Source organism: Neurospora hispaniola, assembly GCF_033458365.1.
Source record: "Neurospora hispaniola strain FGSC 10403 chromosome Unknown B0T23scaffold_4, whole genome shotgun sequence".
NCBI classification, from domain to species: domain Eukaryota; kingdom Fungi; phylum Ascomycota; class Sordariomycetes; order Sordariales; family Sordariaceae; genus Neurospora; species Neurospora hispaniola.
In genome coordinates, this window is record NW_026944409.1 from 2,833,851 (window position 1) to 2,855,920 (window position 22,070).

The 22,070-nt window shown below is 52.6% G+C and overlaps 4 protein-coding genes across 4 annotated transcripts; 1 reads left to right on the forward strand and 3 right to left on the reverse strand.

Annotated features, from left to right (window-relative positions):
• The first annotated feature begins 6,614 nt into the window (after positions 1-6,614).
• On the forward strand, positions 6,615-8,685 carry B0T23DRAFT_380241 (glycoside hydrolase superfamily). The gene has a single exon (XM_062837197.1). It carries the CDS (start codon positions 6,641-6,643, stop codon positions 8,495-8,497), a length of 1,857 nt encoding a protein of 618 aa, XP_062693140.1. The 5' UTR covers positions 6,615-6,640; the 3' UTR covers positions 8,498-8,685.
• On the reverse strand, positions 8,436-11,128 carry B0T23DRAFT_147618 (uncharacterized protein). Its single transcript, XM_062832469.1, has 4 exons — positions 10,493-11,128; positions 9,911-10,391; positions 9,717-9,853; positions 8,436-9,656 (listed from the first exon to the last, which is right to left on the reverse strand). The coding sequence occupies exons 1-4, from the start codon at positions 11,002-11,004 to the stop codon at positions 8,876-8,878; spliced, it is 1,911 nt and encodes a 636-aa protein (XP_062693141.1). The 5' UTR covers positions 11,005-11,128; the 3' UTR covers positions 8,436-8,875.
• Positions 11,129-12,508: 1,380 nt separating this feature from the next.
• Positions 12,509-15,383, reverse strand: B0T23DRAFT_147647 (uncharacterized protein). The gene is made up of 2 exons (XM_062832470.1): positions 14,642-15,383; positions 12,509-14,527 (listed from the first exon to the last, which is right to left on the reverse strand). Exons 1-2 carry the CDS (start codon positions 15,009-15,011, stop codon positions 12,753-12,755), a joined length of 2,145 nt encoding a protein of 714 aa, XP_062693142.1. The 5' UTR covers positions 15,012-15,383; the 3' UTR covers positions 12,509-12,752.
• Positions 15,384-18,201: 2,818 nt separating this feature from the next.
• Positions 18,202-20,148, reverse strand: B0T23DRAFT_147687 (major facilitator superfamily domain-containing protein). Its single transcript, XM_062832471.1, has 2 exons — positions 19,791-20,148; positions 18,202-19,709 (listed from the first exon to the last, which is right to left on the reverse strand). The coding sequence occupies exons 1-2, from the start codon at positions 20,090-20,092 to the stop codon at positions 18,416-18,418; spliced, it is 1,596 nt and encodes a 531-aa protein (XP_062693143.1). The 5' UTR covers positions 20,093-20,148; the 3' UTR covers positions 18,202-18,415.
• Between the last annotated feature and the right edge of the window lie 1,922 nt (positions 20,149-22,070).

Consider the following 22,070-nt stretch of genomic DNA (forward strand, 5'->3'; position numbering starts at 1 on the left):
GACGACATTTGCATTTGAGATGAGCTTTGCGATCCATGATCCACGGCGGTTGTCTTCTGCGCTTGTTTTATGGGGGGAAGTGCCAGCTTAACCCTAACCCCAAGGTTTGTCCTATCTAATTTCATCTCATCTTGTTTCCGTAAGGTAAGGTAACTAGGTATTGTCCGGTAGGGCAAGGCAGATCACACTTTTGAGTGCTAGTTGCCTTTTCACGGGAACATCCCTCATTTTGGTCAATTTTAACGAGTCATGGTATTGACCTCATCAGGCATGTCCTTTCTGAATAACTTTTTCTTTTTCTTTTTTTTTTTTTTTTTTTTTTTTTGCAAAGTGTTCTCCAACCTTTGAATTGGCCTGAAACATACCCCTCCATCACCCGCTTGGTCGTTGGGCGCGGTGCTGATGTGTGCCGTTGTGGATGTACATAGTATCTTACCGTACAATACAGGACTAGTTTCTATTTGTTATTTTGGTTCTTCGGCCATGGGTTGAATAGGGGAGATCTGTAGCTCTTCTTGGCTCCCTCAGAGTTCCGTTCAAAGCGACGGACTATGACCAGGGTAAAATACGCTACAGAAAGCGTCTCTTTGTGACTGCCTTTGTCCATCTCCTTCGAGTCCGCCAAGTTTGTAAGATCTAAGAGGGTAGTTTGTTTATGACACCCATCCGCTCCAAATTTGAATATACAACTACCAAACAAATCAGGGCTGGATTGTAATGGCGTTGCGGCATGCGGATGCGGTGCGGGTCGTGTTGCAACCCACGACATCTTTCCACTGCAGGTACCGGACAGCAAGATATCTTGCAGTGCTTCATCTGACCTGTGTCTCTGCCTGTGCATGATGACAGGATACGATGGTTGGAGAAAAAGTAGTGTTCCTCTCAGAATTGTACGTCCAACAATAAGAAACTTTTCGCATTAATTCCCGCCACTATTCACGCAAATTGCGAACAAATCAATGTTGAAACAACAAGTTGGAATTGTCATGGACCTAGGCGAGCAGGGTTCCTGCCGTCTCCACTACCATAGCCGAACCGTGACATCTGCCAAGTATCTCCAGTTGAGCCAAGCTCGCCGGTCGAAGACACCTCTCACCTAGACAGTGGCACAACACCGCGGCGTGAACAGAGCGGCTGCAAGCAAAGCTTTTCTGACGGCTATTTGCCCAGTTTCTCTTTGCATTATGGCCGTTCGGCACGTAGGCTTAGGACCAGGAGGCGAATCAAGGTTCGAGCGGGCAATAGAGGCGGCAGACGACGTGGGAATGATGGCGGCCAGAGTTTTGCACCTGCCAGACCTTCAAGAAGACACACATGTTGTCGGTGCGACGATGATGGATCAGGACTCGACCAACTGACTGGATTATTTACGGTGACGGATATCATAGACTTGGGGTCTCTGTGCTACCGCGATATACGAGTTAAACCTGGTTGGTTTGAGTCTGTGACACGAATGCAGATTATTGTCTTGCTTAGGGTCGACAATCAATCACCCTAGTAGACTGGACTCGCTCTGTCTTAATCTGCCCCCTCGTCCTCAGGATCGACACTAGAATGAAGATGTATAGGACTTCACCTTGCGTGATTGGATGTATCATGCCGCAGAGGCCAAACGAAAACCCATGCTCCCCCACGCCGCCATCGTGGAGCTTGGGGGTTTGGGGTTCCGGTAGATCAACAGCCTCAAGATGTGACGGTCATTGAGCTGACCAGCCACAGAGTTTCACCCATTCACAGCAAACGGCAACACCAATAAATGCGGATTCTGCGTTTGCAATCAGCTACCGATGGTCGTGTTTTTCGCACCATCTTTTTGCTGGTTGGTTTCACTCGCCGTTGCATCCAGCCAGTAGAGCCTCAAACCGTCGTGTTCGACCCCCTTCTGCCCTCCGATTGGTTTGTGCAGAAGAAGCCTCCTGCCCATCCTTCATGTCAGCTGTACCGTGTGGTGCAGGTTAGAAAAGGATCAAAAGGCATGTCAAGAACGAACGGATCCTGGTATATTTTGCCATGTTGTTCGTTTTGTAGCCGCACTCAATTACAGGACCACAGTTGGTGATATTGCGAGGTTTTTCTGTGTGGATCTTGGAACATTGGCCATCAGCTACCCTACGCAGTAAATGCACGCGAAGGATTACACTACAGTTGTGGCAGGTTTACTAGACACACACCTTCCCCGGCTCTAGGTAGCCGCCGCGGATAGCCGTTCCACACGGATCTTCCGCGATCCAATTACTGAAGGAGCACTTGACGGCTGTACCTGACGCTAAACCCAACTAGGCTCAGTCAGAACTCCACAACCACGAGAAATGAATGGAACCGGTAATCTTGGTGGGGTGACCGTTTCTGGCACGACTTGCGAATTGCTGGCCTGGCTGCCCTGGCTGGCTTCGGGCACTGCAGCATGGAAGTTGGGCCTTGGTCAATTTTTGGAGATTGAGCGTCCCCCACCATCTGATGCCATTCCATCCCAGGTCTTGTAAGCTTCAATCTGTCTCCAGAGCGGAACTGATCACGGGACAGAGAATATCATGAAACACAATCAATCCACCACGCTGCAGGTTTCAGTTCCAAGACAGCATCAAGACCGACAAAGAAGGGGAAAAAAAGAAAAAGAAAAAGAAAAAAAAAAGAAAGGGGGAGGGTCCAGCAGGTGAGACCTGCGCTGCTCGTCACCATGCAAGTAGTGTAAGTGAACGGCTGAACAACCCAAGACAACCCCGCATTCCATGCACAGACAACAGAGAGGAAACCCCGCTTGACGAGAACTCGTACCATGGACAGCTGAGTATTTTCACTCGACCCAATTGTGTAGAGCAAAATGAACGTGGAAATGATTCCAAGATAGGTGCTCGCGTGAGGTCTGTCAACAGCACGGAGAAGGCCATACAAGGCAATTATTTCCATGTCGCCGTCTCAGACATGCGTGGCGGTCAAAACAACTTGAGAACCTTTGTATCACCAGACGTTCGGTCTACTTGGGAGAGTTAGACATTTATCTATTTCCGCCTCTCTCTTTTCAGGCGATCTTTTTCTGACGTGGGGCAGATATGTAATAAAGCCCGCGGCATTCATTTAACGCCTCCCATCATCATCATCATCTCCCGGCGTTTCCATCCCAATCAAGGCATTAGCATCTCGAACTCTACCAAGAGCTTCGGCGTTGATTAATCGGCCTAGAACAGAATTGCTTCAAGGCATCGAATTCTGGAGAGTCCATGTCGAGAAGGACAATATTGATGTGGATATGATTGCGACCAGGACAAAAGAGACAGGGTAACGCATGACATTCTCAGACTCACAGCAGACAGTTCTCCACAACAACACCCTTCCATTTCAATCTTATCAGATTCTGCAATTTCGCCCTGCATTTCTAACCACAATCAACTTAACCTTCTCGCTCCCCCTCTATCTCGTCATTTTTACTTCTCCAACACATGGACTCAAGTCTCAGATGGATCACACAAACGTAAACCCTGGATCGTTTCGCCCACCCGCCCATCCTTCCTCATCAGACCTGTCCAGTCCGTCCTACATCGTATCGAGACATCCAATGTGACACCAAATCTCCGGTTGCCTGTCACGTATCGCCGCGAGCACGGTCAAATCTTTCATTTGGGTCCTCTCCGATTATTCTTTGCAACGACGCGCCGCACGGTCAATACATAAATGTCAAGGCGGCCTCGAGAGCAGAGTGGTAGCACGGTGTGATGGGCGCGGTCTCGGTGAGTCGTCGCTGCTGATTCGATCCAGACGCGAGATTTCATGTAGGATCATATTGAACAGGCACCCCAAATTGTTCTTTGTGTCATGCCTCTGGGATGTTATAGTACCACCTCCATGGGTCATCCCACCGACTGGAACTGCGGGTCGGGGAGAGGCTATAGATGCGGCATGATAACCGATATTCTAGGTTGTAAATGGACACCTATGGACAGGGTCATGGCTTGGTGTGAGGGTTGTGTATGCAAGGTACCAAAGAACAATGTTTCCGTGTTGAGTGGTATCCCGTTTCAGAAGAAGTCTTCTTTGCCTCGTGCCGTCCCTGTCTGCCTGTCCGCGCGCTCCTGAAAACTCCAAGCGAAGCTTTTCACATGGAAGACCATAGTTCATTAAGAGCTGGGGGGGGGGGGGGGGGGGGGGGGCGCATAGAAACATGTGATATATGGCACGCTATACATATGGCAGTCCGTTGTCTGGCCGTCCGTCTGCCTGCTCACGCAGAAGGAATACTTCCATGGAAGTTCTTATCAAATGACTATGATGGTGAACCATGATTATTTTACATTCAGCTAGCGTCAAGTTCATCACCCGTCATCCCGGACCTACACTAGGCAACATCTCCACATGGTGCCCCCCTTCATATTCCCCGAGGTGCATTAGTATGTAAAAATTTTGACTAGTCCCGTCTCCACGAACGGTTGAGATTCAGAGTCTATCCTAAACAAGCTCTTTCTCTTGTCTTCGAAAAAGGTTGCTCCCGCTGACCGTCGCATATTTAATCCGTCTTCGTGTGTTTCCATCTGATGTGGATGTGCGATCGTTGTGATGGGCACGTGGGTGGAAGACCGTGAAAGTTTAGCGTAGCCGAGAAAGGTTCCGGATGGTAAGCCCAGACCGTTCGTTGTCGAGCAATACCGCAGGACGCAACTCTATGATACCTCCAGGCAGCGCCTGTTGCACTCGCTTGTGAAATGGTGATGTTCGTTCTGAGCGCTTACAAAGCGAGAAACCGACGAGATTACAGTTTCTTTTGCGTTGTTGATAGGAAGAAGAAGATTGAGGCACATAGGTCCGAATACTCTCGGTCATAAAAAGATCCGTGCTTAGTTTGGAGGGAGACGGAGAATGTCCCGGCGAGGAAAGAGTCTGGGGAAACAAAAGTCAAGCGCCAATGCTGTTAGGCCAAGTCCTGTTAATTGTTAGTGATCGGAAGGGAAGTGGGTCTACATACAGTATACACCTGAGACACCTCGACCTTCACAACTTTAGGTAACTCCTTTGAGTTCTTCCCAACACCTTAGAATATAGTTGACGCGTATTCACAGTAAAGGGGACATATGGGGGATACACTAAAATTGTTGGAGCGAAATGCTCGAATTCTAACAGAGATACAACTGCCTATAGTTCGTTCACCCACTCTGCCAGTTATCACAAACTTTGGCGGTCGCGTCATCCGCTACCAAAAAAGCACCACTCCGCCAAATTGGATAATTGGATGGAGTTTCCGCAACAGCGACAGAAGTGGACCAATCAACCTTTATATTCTAACAGATGCAGGTGGAAGTTCATGATGTCCTTCCCCGCAGAATATCAGTGTTGTCGACTGTTATCGGAGGCCCAATTAAAGTCCATAACAGCTCGTCATACGGTTTATACGTGGAACAATACTTTACTTGACATCCGGCATTCTCCCATCTGCTTGCCGTAACACTTGCACGTTCTACAGTACCAGGCCGTTATAGGCGGCTAAGTGCACTAACACTTGTACGTGTAATACTCCATATAAAGCAAATAGTACTCTTATCGCTATTTTCCCCTCACGGCATCCAGCGCCAACCACCATGCATGTTCATCTTCAACATGCAACAAACCAAGGCAACCGGCGGGGATTCCGTCCGTCACTACGTGGCGCCGCAGCCCAACATCCACCGACTAGCGGTAAGAAGATCGTTTAAAACCGAGTAAAGACGTGCCGGATTTTGTCCTCAACACGAGATTCCATGTCGAAATGGGACTTGCTCAGTTTGGCCGCCTTCAATGACCAAAGCTCAATCCGGTCATCTTCTAGCGACAGAACCAGATCGCCAATATCGTTCTTCTCCTCGTGGCCGTTCTTGTCGTCTTCCGCTCATCAAAGGAAGTCATACATTCATGAAACTCAGCGTGGTACTTGGTTGACTACCTGAACAAAGTGATACTCGAGAACTTGAGAAAAGCAATCATCCAACTTACAACCACAGCCATGAACCATCTCAGCAGTCTCTACGAGCAACTGCTACGGCTGCCAACAAGCCTCCCAGGCCCAGGCTACTTTGCCGACCAAGCAAAAGAAGTCGTCTTCTCCATGAAGGGCGCCGTAGCCCTCATCTGCGCGGCCGCCTCTCTGCAATCATGCAGTATTCTACCATCATCATCATCGGCGCCGTCCTCACAACGCCATGACGGGCAACACCCCTCTGAACCCCCCTACTACGGTCTCAGTCCGCCGTTTTACCCCACTCCCGTCGCCAACGGCACCTCCTCCTCTCGCTGGTCATCCGCCTACCAGCACGCCCTCGCTCTCACCTCGCAAATGACGCTCTTGGAACTCCAGAACCTCACTCGCGGTTTTCCTGGTCCTTGCGTGGGAAACACGGGCTCAATCGACCGCCTTTCCATACCACCGCTCTGCTTCTACGATGGCCCCTCCGGTGTGCGCGGCCAGGAATTTGCCTCCGCTCTTCCCGCGGGCATTCACCTCGCCGCGACGTGGGACACAGACCTCATGTACCGTTACGGCCGGGCCGTGGGCGCTGAATATCGCGGTAAAGGTGTGAACATTGCTCTAGGGCCGCTGGCGGGGCCGTTGGGACGGGTGGCAAAGGGAGGGAGGAATTGGGAAGGGTTGGGGAGTGATCCGTACCTGGCTGGCGTTGGGATGGGGAGGATCGTGGAGGGCGTGCAAGGGGAGGGGGTCATTGCTACTGCGAAGCATTTCTTGCTCAACGAACAGGAGTATAGACGAAGATGGGGACAGGATGCGCCAGACGGAGAAGGACATGCCATCAGCGCGAATGTTGGGGACAGAGCGCTGAGGGAGTACGTCTGGCCGTTTATGGATGCACTGCGGGCGGGTGCTGGAGCGGTGATGTGTGGATATAATAGGGCGAATCACAGCTATGTGTGCCAGAATTCCAAGTTACTGAATGGAGTGCTCAAGACGGAGTTGGGGTTTGAAGGATTTGTGGTTACTGATTGGGATGCGCAGATGAGCGGGGTTGCGTCAGCCAACGCCGGAGCGGATATGGTGATGCCGCGGGATGGGTTCTGGGGCGAGAAGTTGATCGAGGCTGTAAAGAACGGATCGGTGGCCGAGGAGCGCTTGAACGACATGGCGACCCGCGTGCTGGCGGCGTGGATATACGCAGGCCAGGACGACGGGACTTACCCACCCATTGGTGTCGCGCCGGGCGGTCAGCTACCCGACCCGGTTGACGTACAGGCGGACCACGCGGATCTCATTCGCAAAATCGGAGCGGCGGGCACAGTCCTGATCAAGAATGTCAACGGCACCCTCCCCTTAACCCAACCCAAATTCCTTTGCGTCTACGGCTACGACGCCATCGTTAAGTCTACTCCCTGGGAGAACCCCGACCGCTACGGCGGCGGCTACGACGTCAACCGCGGCTGGACCACCTTCAACGGCACCTTGATCACCGGCGGCGGCTCCGGCAGCTCCACGCCTCCCTACGTCGTTTCCCCCTTCGAAGCCTTGTCCCACCGTATCCGCAAAGACCGCGGCATGCTCCGCTGGGACTTCCACTCGGCCAACCCCTCCCAGCAATACCTCAACGCGGACGCCTGCCTCGTCTTCATCAACGCCTACGCCTCCGAGATGTCCGACCGTTCTACCCTCTCCGACGCCTTCAGCGACGACCTCGTGCTCAACATAGCCTCCTGGTGCTCCCAAACCATCGTCATCGTTCACTCGGCCGGCATCCGGCTCGTCGACCCGTGGATCTCCCACCCCAACGTCACCGCCGTGTTAATGGCCGGCTTACCCGGCCAAGAATCCGGTAACAGTCTGGTAGACATCTTATACGGCGACGTCAACCCCTCTGGCCGTTTACCTTATACGATCGCCAAGAAGGAGTCCGATTACGGGCATTTACTCAACCCTGCCACCGGCCAAGAAGAGGGCGGCGACGTGTTCTTCCCCGAAGATAACTTTGTGGAGGGACTACACATCGATTACCGCTTCTTCGACCGCCACCGTATCACTCCCCGCTTTGAATTCGGCTTCGGATTGTCTTATACCACGTTCTCTTACTCAGACTTGAAAATTTACGTTTCTATCGCTCCCGGTGTCGTGGAAAAGACGACGATGCCCTCCCTCGCCGCCACCCGGTTCGCCGAGTTTCCCGATCCGGACACTCCTATTATCCAGGGCGGACATCCAGACTTGTGGGAGACTTTGTTCGTGGTAAGTTGTCGCGTGGAGAATTCAGGGGATAAATATGAGGGAAGAGAAATTGTGCAGTTGTATGTTGGTATTCCCGCTTCGGATGAGGAGGAAGAGGATAAGGAAACGCCGGTTCGTCAGCTGCGCGGGTTTAAACGTGTGGGACCGCTGGCGCCGGGGGAGGATGGGGAGGCGGAGTTTGAGTTGACGAGAAGGGATTTGAGCGTTTGGGATGTGGAGATGCAGCAGTGGCGGTTGAGGAGAGGGAAGTATAAGATTTGGGTCGGGGCTAGTAGTAGGGATTTGAGATTGAGTGGGACATTTGTTATTTGATGGGATGGAATGTTGCTATAAAGGTAGCCATGCTTGAATCCATGACTTGATTATATCTGAAAGGTCAACCTGGATTGGTGTTTACAATGGATCAATGTCCAAAGGAATCTATTTCTGGACAGTGTGTAAGGTCCAATGAGTGGCATGTATGTAGACAATAATCATCTAAAGAAGGGTATATCGACAAGTTCGCAAGACTATTTACGTACACCCTAAATCACCACCCCGCTACGTCTTCAATGTCTGTTCTTTGAAAGGACAGCTGGCCAGCCTATCCAGCAAGGGTTACTCGCACAGCAAGAACCCCTATTCCCCTCCACCCCCAGGAACCTATCTCCTTTTTCCTCGCCATCCGCACTCATCAGACCATTCCCTAGCTTAATACCTCAAGCCCTCCCCCTCCGACTCATCCTCCTCAATTCTCAGCTCATAAATATCCTCCTCCTTCTCATCCGCCTCATCGCCCTCAATCTCCAACGTCTCCACCCAATCCCTCCACCCCTCACCTCTAACCCAGGACACTCCCTTCCTCCAATTCTTTTCTTTGATTGCCTTCGCGTCCCTCTCATACACCACACCAGTAAGCGCCAACGCCGCCACAAGGACCCAAACATCCCCACTCTTCATTGCCCGCCACCACCTCCTCTTGACACCGACCTTCCAAAGGCTGTTCAAGCTCGCCTTGGCCGTGTGCAAGAAGATGGGCCGGCCCTTTTTCTTCTCCAGATAGGCCCAGAAGCCAGCCAGGAAGCCTCCCAAGAAAAAGCGCTGCGTGGGCATAAAGGTGCGCGGCAGCCACGTCTGGAAGAAGCAGATGCTGCTCCACCAAGTGCCCAGGGCACCCGTCAGGAAGGTCGACATGCGTAGCGCATTGGAGATGATGCCCTGGATGGTGGAGAGCGGGTAGTGGTAAAGCGAGCTGAAGCGCGGGAGAACCATGGCCGAGTAGACGAGGAGGAGGATCTTGGTTAGCGGTGTGAAGGAGCGCAGCCAGAAGGTGAGCAAGGTCCGCGTGCAGGAAGGGTCGGAGGGGTGGAGGGTCGCGCAGGAGAGGGAGGTGATGAGCGGGTGGGCGCCGGAGGTGAGGGGGGCGATGGCGGACAGGGAGGCTGGGAGGGTGTCTTCTTTGCCGGGGAAGAGGACAGGGGAGATGAATGCCCTGTTGGAGATGTTAGTTGCGGCCAAGGAGAAGGAACTTCGGAAGAGGGTAAAGACGTACGGCCAGTTGAGCTTGGCCATTGTGGCGAGACTGTCGATTATTTCGTAAACCTTGGGCCACTTCAGGCTGAGAGGGAAATCCTCGGGTCTGGCATGGAGATAGGCCGTGGAATGCTTGAAGATGAAGTCGCCATAGGCCTGCGTCGTCGCGTGTTAGCATTACGTCCCTCGCCACCCATCTGATAGCAAACTTACCGTAGGGAAACAGTCCCGATCGAACACGGCGGCATGCAACAGCTGGCCGAACGCAAAGGGCTGCAACATCCAGCTTCCCCACCACCACGGCCTCGTCCGCTTCTTATCCGGCCTGCCGTGGGTGCCCCTATCCCAACCCCAGACCATGCCGTTGTCCTCGGCACAATTCCATCCGAACTCGAGTGCTCTGAAGAGCGCATACACGGCAATGGAAACACGTAGCTGCTGGCTTGGATAGACACCCAGCGCAAGACCAGCCAGGGAAGCACCGACGGCAGGGGCATACGGCGATGTGAGCGTGTGCGTAGTCTTGGGGTTACGAATACGGAAGGGAGCCGCCGTAGGGTCCAACAAATGGGCACGTAGGCGTGTGAAGAAGCGGAAAAGAAGTCGGTACATCAGCAAGATGGTGCTGAGTGATAGGGATAACCGGAGGGTTGGCGACTTGTGAAGCGGCTGCTTCTGACCGCTGGCAGCACCGCTGTTCCCATGTTAGCTTATGTCGGGACATTCCTACCTGGTTCAATGCCAACCAAGGGGGATATGAAAACCCGGGAACGGCACCGAGGATGGATAACGTACCCTTGCTTCTTCCCTAGAACCCTCGCCGACACAATTCCCCACAACTTCATCAACGCGCCAGTCGCAATGAAGACGCGTAGCGAGTGTCGGATCGCTCTCGCATTGTAATCGTCGGCACCCGCTCCCTTGCCAGCGATCCTGGCCAATACCTCCTCTTTAGCCTTCGCTTTTGATTCCTTATCGCTGGAAGACGCACCACCGCCGGAACCGGTACTGGTAGCGTAACCCTTGGCCAGTGCCTGACCACCACCACCGCGACCATCCCTATTTTCGGGTGGACCGTCCATAATTCTCTGCACGGTATCGACTGTTGGCGCCCTTTTCCTCAGCGTCTTGGATTTGGAGATGACGTGTTTGTGCAGAACGGCGTATTCGCGAGCCGAGATGGTGTATCGCAAAGCATTGCGAAGAATGGGATCCGAGGTGGACTTGGCTGTGACTCCCGGGCCTCTTGGGCCGGGGCTGGCTCGAGGACCTGCTGCGGCTGCGCCGGCGGAGGCTCTTGAGGCCATCTTGGGACGCGCCGCTGATCTCGGACAAAGGTTGGTTGACTTTTGGATGCCCCTGCGCGTAGATAATTTCGTAGGATGTGATGTTATTCTGCTGTCGGGGCAGCTCGTCTGGTGGAGTTGTTGATGCCGGCCGTCAAGGCAATTCCCAATCGATGTTCAGGATCCGTCGCGACTCGACTCCCTGATTCTGTGTCTCTGATTTCTCCTCCCTGCCCTTCCTCTGTGGTACCCTTAATCGTTGGAAGGCCCTATGTCGGCGCAGTTTGTCGCGTGATGTCGTCATAAACAGTCGAAAGGTCGAAAAATAGGGCCGCCTGTCGTCTACGACCTGACGCCGCCCGTTTGTGTGGAGATGGATTCGGTGAGGGGAGATGGAATTGGGGCCTGGCAGTGCTCGGCTTGCAATTGGGCATTCAGTCAGCAAGTGACTATCAGTCAACAGTGGTGCAGCCCAGAGTGACGCCTCCCAGTTCCACGTGCTATTCCTGTCCCCAAGCGAGCCAGCCTCGGTAATTTCTAGTTACTAGTCTAGTTCACTGAATGTCTGACTGGCTGTTTAGCGAATGAACCCCTTACGAGGCTAAAGAGACCTCATGGAGCCAAGCTGAAGGAATAGCTCCCAATTAGGTTAGCGCACTTCTCCCCACACTCACAAAGGGGCCCCGATGCTACCTTCGCAGCTAGAGGTACGTACCTATCCTTTCCACGATGCCGTCATTCTCTATGCAAGCCATTTCTTTTTCTCTTTCAAAATCCCAAACCCAAGTCAATAAACTCAACATGGACATCGAGAATAACGGGATAATATAAGTAATGCTGTACAATTTTGTTTTACAACCGACTACCTAAATATCTTGAAAGCCATGAGAGAATTCCCTAGGCCAATCATGCCTACCATCTATTGGTGAAAATCGAAACGTCCATGGGTATTTTAGTATGTTTTCCTTCCTGCATCCATCATAACGGCTGAATCCACCCGCCCCTGCTCAATCCAGTGTCTGGCGGAAACAACCACTCGCTAAGTAACCACTCCTTACAAAACAAGAGTAAAAAGAAAAGTAAGCAACGCCGCAAAGCCCAAGCCGGATCCCAATCCAAACCATCCTCGCTCCGCCAGAAGAAAGATTCTGGAAAACTTCGGTTCCCGCCAAAGCAATGACATCCTTCCAACCATGCTGGATACCGTTGGGCAAGCTCCGCTGCCCCCGTTTCATGACCAAGACGACCTGGAAAGGAAGATAAAAGATTCACGGCTTGCATCCATCGCACCCAAACGCCACCATAGCCTGCTTCCTCGGCGTATGAATGCAGAAAGATAAAAGTAAAAAAATAAAAAGAGGAAACAAGAAAAAGACCGAAACCTCATACATCTGCCTCGCAGAGTCGCAGTCCTAGCACCCTCCAAGAGCCCGATGAACGCCAACGGCATTCGTCGCGCCGGCGTGCCAGAGTCTGAAGGATTTTTCCTTCATAACGACAGAAACCCCTCGTGTACCTCGAAACGTGTCATGCCAAGTTATCCATGGTGACGGCGCTTCCTCAATCGTACAACTCCGGTCGCAATGCAAATAGACAAAGGAGTAACATGAAACAAACAGCATTATAAGAAAAGCCCTTTACGCAACCCAAGGAGGCGATATAGCAAAACCACTTCCCGCGCCAGACCGATTCGCAAGATTCATGAAGTCGTAAATGTCGAGAGCTCAGCACCCGCTACTGCTTGACGCCCACCGTGGTCTTCATTTGTCTCAAGGGCTTGCTTCCTCGCCGTGAATCCACGTACGGACAAGGTAAGCGCCGTCTCCTGAGAACACTTCCTCCTTGAATCCCATGTTGTTATACCAATAATCTCGCATGCCGTTGACCAATGCGGGCCTCGCAAAAGCGCCAAGAACATCGGTATGTTTTGCTAATGCAGACGCTCGCCTGACTTCGCGTTCCTGGACAACCTCGTTGACAATGTTGTGATGCATATTGGGGCTATTCTCCATAACGATCTTGAACATGTCGAATGGTAGATTCAGAAGGATGCGTGAAAGGATGGTGTCATTGAGCGCCGGCGCACGATTGCTACGCGGGCTCTCGGCCTGCTTGGTAGACCCTTGACCATTCTCCGCTCCGAGGGAGAGGTCCCCGAACCGAATTTGCAACAACCTGGGATTGATGGAGCCCTTTGAGAGTCGTGATGGTGCCTGGGTAGCCGGCACAGGCTCGTTGGACGAGGATTGAGGTTCGCGTGGGGCGGCAGAAGGCGGAGCGGCAGCCTGACGTGTCTCGGCCGGTAGTCTGGGAAAACCAAAGTCACTCACCCTTGTGTCAAGGACAAAGTCTTGCGGGATATTGTATGCAAGGAAGTGAAGAACGCTGTCGATGAGCTCGGTCATCATCGAGGCTCCCTCCTGCTGGGAAGAAAAGATGACGGATTTCAGAACAAATTCGGTAGCAAGTTCAATCGTGGGCCAGCAGACCAACTCTGCACCATGGTGAACGGCGAACGAGAACACGTGCGGTAGCTGGAGGTAGCGGCCCGTCGTGATATAACTGAGAGCGAGCTTGAAATCTTCGATGACGCCGCGTGGAGGGAACTGCGAAGGAAGGTAGCCTCGAAGAGTCCAGCCATACAGGGAACGGATGGCGAACATGAGAGTGTCAGATCGCACATATTCGTTGTCGAGCTCCAATGAAACCACTCCTCCCGGGCCGGTGCCCTGCAACTCCATGATCCTGACCAGTGTCGGGCTGCGAGCCAACACCAAACGATGCGCCGGGATTGCTAAGGGCTCATACAACTTCTCATGCCCAGGAATTTCCTGAAACTTTTGGCTAGGCTTGAATTGCACTTGAAGCGTGCAGTCACTGAAAAGGTGGTTGTTTGCTGAGTTGCGCAAAAAGTTCAAGATAGCGTCCTGCTCTCGCTGGAAGGCCATAACGGAGGCATTGGGTTGGGTCAAACCATTGACAGGCGGACTCAGCCCCTGTGGGAGTAACGCACTTTGGTTGACCCAATTAGCGGAGTGCCCGTTCTGGCCGTTGGCACTCTGACCGTTGGCAGATCCGAGCTGGCCGAAGTTGTGATCTCCGGGATGGATAGGTGACTGCGAGCCGTGAACACTGTGGGGTGTGGGGGGTCCGTGGTGGTTGACGAGGGCCGCGGGATAGCCATCAACGGTGGAGGAAATTAGCAACGGCCGTCCGTAGCCATCGAGCGGGGGTATCGTCCCAGGAGCATAAGGTAAACCTCCGGGAGGAGGAAAGGGGGCCATTGGGTGGGAGGCGGGCGATGAAGCCCCAGAGTCGTTCGGTCCTCCAAAAAACAGACCGGCGTTGCTAGGGTGGCCTTGATGAAAGGCAGCCTGAGGCCGGTAGATGATGGTGGGCTGAGGCATGGCTGTTGGGGCTTCGTGAGTGTAAATCGAAGAAGAAGCCGTACTCTGAGACGGTGCGTGATGAGAGGAGCGAGGTAGAAAAGTGTTGCTGGACGGAGGCACAGGTTCAAATTGGATGGGGCGGCCACTTGGCACATCTATGGAAGAATGTCAGCATGGGCTCTTACATGACGGACATGCCTGCCTATTACCAAGCTAAACAGGCAAGGAGTAAGTAAACTACATGCAGCACGCATAAAGAGCTTTCATACCTGTTTTTCCTTGGTGATGCATGGGTTCAGTTGGCGGGGCATTGACGTTGGCACCGTTATGCTGAGCGGGCTGCGATGCAAGAAGGGGTGCACTATTGTGTTTCTCCTCATTCTTTGCCGCTTCGGCGGACGGTTGCCCTTGCTGTCGATCACGAAGATCCGGATCGACTGCTCTTTGAACGGCGGAAGCACCCGGCTGGCTCCGAGCAATGATTGCAGGAGCCAAAGACTTGGCCTGTTTGATAGTAGAGATCGGGCGCTGAGGGAAGCCGAGCGGCAGAGCAGGGACAACGGGCTTAATGACGTTGTAGGGTGCTCGCCTGGTGCCGCCGGGGTTCGCGGGCGTGCCGGCCTCATTGGGAGGCGCCATGATTGTGGAAGGTGGAGATTGTCTGCTTCACTTGTTGTAACAGGCGGTAAAATTGACGAACGGGGCCGGAACAAGAAGGCGAAGCCAGGTGTACAAAAGCAGACTGGAAGCGCAGGTCGGGGATGCGGGTGGTAGGGTGGCAGGTTCGGGAAGACGGGAGGCAGCAGAGGACAGCCAGGTCGGTCGGAGTGACGAGAAGCTGGCCGAGAGCTGAGATACCACCAAGCTCCAAACTTCAAACGCCGAGCAGTTCGTTGTAAATGAAGGACGGTGGCCGGCTTGTGATTGATAGCTCCGAAGGGTTCAGATAGCAAAGTCGACGTGGATCCCTTCCCAAATCTTGAATCGCCAGATGGATGGAAATCGTGGGCCTCAAGCAGCCGAAGTAGGTAGTTTCAATGCAAGACGCCGCCTTGCTATTCCTCTTCTGTTTGTATCAATGTTGAGTCAGAATGGCCACAAGATAGAGGTTTGATCAAGACGGATCTTTCTTTGGCGGCGGGTGTGGGGGAAAGGCGGACGAGGCAAACGTAGAGGAGGTAGCATACGGAGCTGCGCGGGGTGTTTGAAGGAAGGGAAGCAGCAACGCGAACAAGGCGGGCGAGAATTGGCTACCCTTGCCATTGGTGTTTTGTAGAGGAAGTTGAAGGGGCTACCAGTGAGCTGGCGGACGAACCTAATAAGTGAGCGGAGCGGAAGGGAAGTTTGGCAGCTGGAAGCTGAGTTCACCTTAGTTGTCAAGAGCTCAGTCAGGGAAGGAAGGGAAGGAAGCGAGTTCGAGATGGCCTCGAATCGAGTCTGTCGTGTCGATGGAAGACTGGAGGGTACGGCAGGTCTCAAGGTACGATTCCAGGTTCAGTGCCGGCAAGAGTTGAGGCCGGGGCAGGCAGGCAGAACAACCGAACAGCAGCAACCTAAGTGCAACTTGAAGCCCGAGCACGGCAAAAGTCAGTCCGTCGGATTTGCCCCGAATTGAAGACCAGCTCAGGCGATGATGCCAAATTTTTGACTCCCCCGCCAGAAAAAAATTAGTCCGCTTCTCGGATTGGTTGAAGCTAGGATCTCGGTGGGGCGAGTCTCAGCGTGGGGATCAATGGCCCGCGCACTTTTAGCGTGTAGACAATTCCACCCCCCTGGCCCGCGAATTGTTAACACCCGAATTTCAAAGACACGATCTCTGAACTGAACCGTTGCAACAATTGCATATGTCAATTACCCCTCCATGCAAATGCCACGGCATATGTGGATGACTTCTTTTTCCAAGGAAGTAGTCTTCATCGCCCACACCGTTCTTGTTGTTCAATAGACGCATCCACTCTACCACTCCAAAGCAAGCACTCGGCAGGACCCTGAGTGATTGCTTCCAGACATTCGCAGACATTCCATTAGCTTCCAGCTTCTGCGGCCGCCACAACTCCATCTGTTCAAGGAAGTTCCACACCAAGTCCACCGGCGGTACGTACACATTGTCCAAACTGCGCAAGGACCCGCACGCTCCTGTATGTAATAGGCACACAGGAAACAGCCAAGTACAAACTTCATCGCGCCCCCTTGGGTCATTCAAAGTCAACTGATGTACATCGACATACAGATGTGCACAAGTTTAGCAAAGCTCTGAGGTATTCCTCAATGGGCAAATGATCAAAGCCGACCGGCACGTGTAGCACAACCGTGCTGACATCAATATATATGTACACTGGAACACCCGGCTCCCCAATTCCAACCCCGGCTCCGAATCATGTCATTCACATGGGACCCTGCGCATCGCGCCGAGTTACGACCCTTCCCGGTTCTCAGCCCTACGCGCAACCACATTTAAGAGTTGGAATCAGACAAACCCCCCCCCCCCGCGCTTCCACAGTATTATCACTGCTACTATCAATAACCCCGCGTGAGCAAAGCATCGCTTACTTCTCTTGACTGTTCTCTAGGCCCGACACCTCGAGCTCTATTTCGTCTTAACTCCCAACCGACACATTGGTTCGTTTGCCTCGGCCATGTCGTCAGAGTCAACCATGCTTCCCATACCTAGTGGGGAACAGCTTCTCGCCGGGGCATGGACCAAACGGTATCCGCTCCTGTCAGCAGGGGAGCCCTTACAAGTACGTTACATGGATGACTTGCACGCATCGTTGTCATATGTCTCTTTTCTCTCGTTGAACCCATTTCAATATATCAACACAAGTGAACAATCCACTGAACTTCTCCGATACCGACTTGGATAGGACACCGACGAGACACGCTGCATGATCCCCTGATCAAGGACCCCTCAAGGTAAACTAGTGCAGAAAATAACCCGGGCATGCTTACACCAATTCACACCCGGAAACTGTCTGGACTATTTTTCACACCAACCTGCCCTGTTATCTTAGGTATTCTAGAGTTCCTGTTCTGGAAGCGCCAAGATCTTCTGGACACCTTTTTAGCCCGCTTCAGTTAAAACATGTCCAAACACACAAAGTCCCTGGGCGCACATCACCTCGGCTGCTCTGCATGTGCAGGTACGATCTGTCGATGAATGGAACTATGTGACATGCTGCGCCTCAAGCTATATCGCGATGACGTATGACGTATATTTACAGGTTCGTTCTCTTACAACTAACCTTTGTCAACTTCCACAATTGAGCCGATTTCAGCAAGTATCACGACGTGAAATCATTCCACACCGAACCTCGAGATGTATCGCTAGAGCCATCTACACACAAAAAGGGGCAGCTGTCAGATAAGGCCTCCATCTACAACGTGAAAGGTGTGAAGCGCTTATCACATTGAACGCACAAGCAAGGCGCCTTCAATCATGACGGCTTCGAGAGACTCAATGTTTTTTCACCTTCTCAGTACTTATCGCGCCCGTTGAATCACGCTCAGGTTTTCGGCATATGTCTGTGAAATGGTAGTGAAAACCGATTTCATTTCCTTACCCCTGACTATTCTTACAGTACTTACCGAGTGTATGTTACTAGTACTGATGGACCACTATTTTCCAGGCACTCACCACTGAACAGAACAAACAGATCTAGATATCATGGGTTCAATCACCATGGCTATTCAAGGCGGCATAGGTGCGTTGGGATGATTTTCATTCGTATCATCTTCCACATTTCTCAACATCTTCCCATCTCATACTGATCTTCTTATCAAGCCATGACTCTGAGCTCGTCACCCACAGTTACTGCTTCTAATTAGGTATTCTCGTAATGCAGATAACATCCAAAACGCTATGCAAGTAATGCGGCCTCTATCAGTGGTCGCGCTATAGTACCGGTGTCATGCCAAAATCCAAAGCCCAAAACTCCAGCAAAAAGATGCAATGCCCTTCCCTTGTTCTTTTGTCCTCTCCAAATCTTGATACAACTCATTGTTTTCCAAGAAGAAAACAGCCTCAACGTATCCCCTTTGGATATTCAGTTGGCCTTGTTGAAGCCGCTCTTCTTCCTCAACCTCTCGCCATAAATGTAGAAAACGAAGGGAATAGGCGCCAACGCCAAGGCGATGAAGCCCAAAAGCGAGTTACCCCAGCCAAAGTGGAGCTTGCTCTGGTACATGTCGAGGGCACCAAGCGGGAGGAGGGCGCCCAAGAGGGAGCGGAGGACAGCAAGCGCCGCGGTAACGCTGGCGGCCTGCGTCAGGAAAGCCTCGAGCAGATACGACTGGACGGACATCATGATGCCCATGAGCGAGCCGCAGAAGATGAGAACACCAAGCATAGGCACAATCCAGTGGACGTGCTCTTGGACGGTCCATCCGTAGATGAACAGGCCGGCAACAAGAAGCAGGCCGCAGGGGATGTTGAACCAGGGGATCAGGCGAACCTCGGGGCGGTGGACGAGGCCCTTGGCCTGGCGGTCCCTGACGGTCTTGTCGGAGAGGTAGCCAAAAAGGCTGACGCCAATGAACATGCCAATGCCGGTGGGTAGGTAGGCAAGACCAATGGAGCCCTCGTCGAAGCCGTAGTGCTCAGAGTAGACAAAAGTGAAGGTGGTGAACATCATGTACAGGATGCCGTAGATGATGGCGACATAGAGTGACATGAAGGTGATGATGGGCTCGAAGATGAGCAGCTTCATGGGGCGGGCAATGGCGATCTTGAAGGTCTCGATGGCGGACACCTTGCTGGCTAGCTTGGAACGCAGGTTGGGGTTGCCAGTCTCCTTGCGGAGGCGGGCGGCCTTGCGCTCGAGAAGGACGGGCGCGTACGTCTCGCGCAGGCAGAAGAAGGCGAAAGGGATAAGGCAGCCGCCGATGATGGTGATCAGCCAGAAGACCCAGCGCCAGCCGGCCGCGCGGATGAGGTAGCCACCAGCAATGGGGCCGATGCAGGGGCCAAGCAGGGGGCCGAGAGCCCAGAACGACATGGCCTTACCGCGGTTTTCGAGCGTCATGCAGTCGGCAATGGAACCGGAGCCGATGGTGATGGGCACAGAACCGGCGAGGCCCATGAGGAAACGGAAGGCGAGGAGCATGCCCGTGTTCTTGCTGAGGGCGGTACCAACGGTGAAGATGGTGAAGAGGATGTTGCCAAAGTTGTACAGGGGCGCCCGGCCGTACATCTCACTGAGCGGGGCAACCAGGAGGGGACCAAAGGCGAAGCCGAGGATATAGATGGATACCAAGAAGGTGGCCGTGGTGGAAGATGTCTCGTGGAATTCGACCAAGATGTTTTTGACGCCAGGCGCGAACATTGAAGAGCCAAGAGGACTGTGATAGGTGGGGTGATGTTAGTTTGCATTGGGGGTCACTGGGTAAGGGTAGAGAGAAGAGAGGAGAAGGGGGGCTCACGTAATGATGGTAAGGATGGAAAGGACGGCAACGTTGAGCCACTTCTTCTTGTCGGGCCAGTTCATGGGGTTCTCCGGGTCATCAGGTCCGTCCCAGTCGACGATGTTGGGATCCTGCTCCGTCTCCTCCGCAATAGCCTTCTCCTGATTTCCGCTATGGGTTGACACACCCCGTTCTGAATGAGCCTGAATAGTTGCGCCATCCAGATCAGATTGTTCACCCTTTTCCACATCAAAATTGAGTGGCCTCTCCTTGTCGAAGGTACCGGAATCTCGTGGTGTTTGTGCCTTGGAGTCCGCCATTGTTGTGATGATGTCTGAACCTGAACTGGTATAGTCTGGATACCAGGGGTTGTTGGTTGACGGGGGAAGCCTGGAGGGGATGGCTGTTGTAATTCGGTTGACTATGATGGAGAATATCAGGAGGAGGGAATCGTTTCCGAGAGTAGGATCAGCGGAAGGTTTTGTATGTTTGTGTACTTGGAGTTGTTGGGGCCATCGAGGGGCCTCGGTGAACATTAAGCCTCAACACTCAAGGCATCTGCATAACTCCCTTTCATTATTCTTCACTGGGTCCTGACTGGCGGCAAAGCCAACAAGCCCGAGACCCCGTTCAGGTTGGTGATGAGCACCGGGGACCGGGGGCCGGGGTTGGGAAGCTGATGGGGATGATGGGGCCATGGGGCCCTCCCCTGACTGAAATGCACTAGTCTTGCACAAATGGGATTAAGAACAAGGAAAGGTCGTCATCTGACAATGCATTCTGGGCAATCTGACTAGACACCAAATTCGAGGCCCATGATCTCTCCCAGTCAATTGGATTGATGAGGACAAAGAGTGGCACCCGCCACACGGGCATCAACAGCTAAGATACCATACCGATCGGATCTCATTTCGAAAATCTGGAAACTTCTCTGATGCTGTCCCGAGAGTGGACATGGGGGGCTTGTAAAGTCATGGCTAGTCCGGTCGATTGCAGATTCTTTAAGTAAGTAAGTTGGCCATCTACGTGCCGGTTTTCTCTCTCTTTTGTGTCGGTAATGGAGGCGGTGGAAAAAAGTCCGCTGGAATTGTTCTTGTACTAGTCTCTTTCCCCTTTTCGTATCGATCAGGTCGGAGTATCCCTTGTCAGTAGGAGAAAGGAAAGGAAATGACCAAACCACCAAGGAGTGTCAACTGTGCACATGCAATGACCAAAAGTAAGGAACCAATACTCAAAAGCGTCAGCTGTGAAAGAAAACAAGAAGGAAAAATTAGGAAAAAAGGGAAGAGAGAAAGCTTGTCCCCGTGCCGGTTTCCGGTCGATCAATTGAACGAAAGCGTTGCCCGGAGGTGAGACTGTCTACGGTTCTGGTTCAGGTTCTTGTCCATCAGCGCCATCTGGGAAAGTGGGACAACGGATGTCGAAGATCCGGGGCGCGCACCTAATCCACAGGATTTAAGCTTATGAATAACGCACATGCGCTGTGCACAAAATTTGTGCAACGGGATCCAGAACTACCGGAAGCCGGCGACCCGCCCCCCCTTTCCCGGATCGTCGAGGACGAAACCCCTGTCCCTGCCCGGGCAGATCTTCAACCCCGAACCCTTGTGCCACTTCTTCTGCACAAAGTTTCTTGGCTCCGGGTGGCGCCGGCGGGCTCTTGCACAACTTGAGACAACTTGGCGGTCTCAATGACGGGACTCATTTGCTACACTACAACCTGTGTGTTCCAGGAGTCCTTCTGGAAGGACGGATAATTCCAAGCCATTGATAATATTTGAAAGAAATCAATCGTTCGCAAATTCCAGATTTTGTGATTTCTAGTGTCGGTCGCGGGCAGCCCATTCCATTATTCATCATGTACTGCGTCAATGCGGGAAATCCCGTCCTGCAGCGTTTCCTGGGCATCGATTTTGGCGCCGTGGGTGTCAAGCACGAGCGCAGAATTGATTGATTGACATTTCGAAAAGTCGGGAGATGCCATACTGTTGCAACATTTTGGGAATAAATGTCTTGCTTGGCCTTGTTGGTAAGATGTGCTTTCGCCAAGGGCGTTCGGGAATGGGGAAAAAAAAAGATGTCTTTTATTGTCACCGTCTATGGGAGGCACTTCAGTTTACAGTCCTGATGCCATGTGCCACCCCGCCCGCTGAAATCATATCGTTACCGATTGAATGGACTCATAATGATTAGATTGAGTGACCGGATCTGATTAATCGACCAGCCTCGGCATGATTTTCGAATTTCGAGATCTAAGCCTCAAGCATGTTCATTGAGAACAGGGTTTCGGTCCTGTGT

What these genes read in the sequence shown, in the direction of transcription:
- B0T23DRAFT_147647 (XM_062832470.1), bottom strand. Translation starts at nt 15,011, where the DNA reads ATGGCGCCTCCCAATGAGGCCGGCACGCCCGCGAACCCCGGCGGCACC. An exon ending in GCATCACCAAGGAAAAACAG is followed by an intron (nt 14,528 to 14,641) that starts GTATGAAAGCTC and finishes ATTCTTCCATAG; the next exon opens with ATGTGCCAAGTGGCCGCCCC.
- B0T23DRAFT_147618 (XM_062832469.1), bottom strand. Translation starts at nt 11,004, where the DNA reads ATGGCCTCAAGAGCCTCCGCCGGCGCAGCCGCAGCAGGTCCTCGAGCC. An exon ending in GTTCTAGGGAAGAAGCAAGG is followed by an intron (nt 10,392 to 10,492) that starts GTACGTTATCCA and finishes ACATGGGAACAG; the next exon opens with CGGTGCTGCCAGCGGTCAGA. An exon ending in ATGGCCAAGCTCAACTGGCC is followed by an intron (nt 9,657 to 9,716) that starts GTACGTCTTTAC and finishes CATCTCCAACAG; the next exon opens with GGCATTCATCTCCCCTGTCC.
- B0T23DRAFT_147687 (XM_062832471.1), bottom strand. Translation starts at nt 20,092, where the DNA reads ATGGCGGACTCCAAGGCACAAACACCACGAGATTCCGGTACCTTCGAC. An exon ending in TCCATCCTTACCATCATTAC is followed by an intron (nt 19,710 to 19,790) that starts GTGAGCCCCCCT and finishes CACCTATCACAG; the next exon opens with TCCTCTTGGCTCTTCAATGT.
- B0T23DRAFT_380241 (XM_062837197.1), top strand. Translation starts at nt 6,641, where the DNA reads ATGGGGAGGATCGTGGAGGGCGTGCAAGGGGAGGGGGTCATTGCTACT.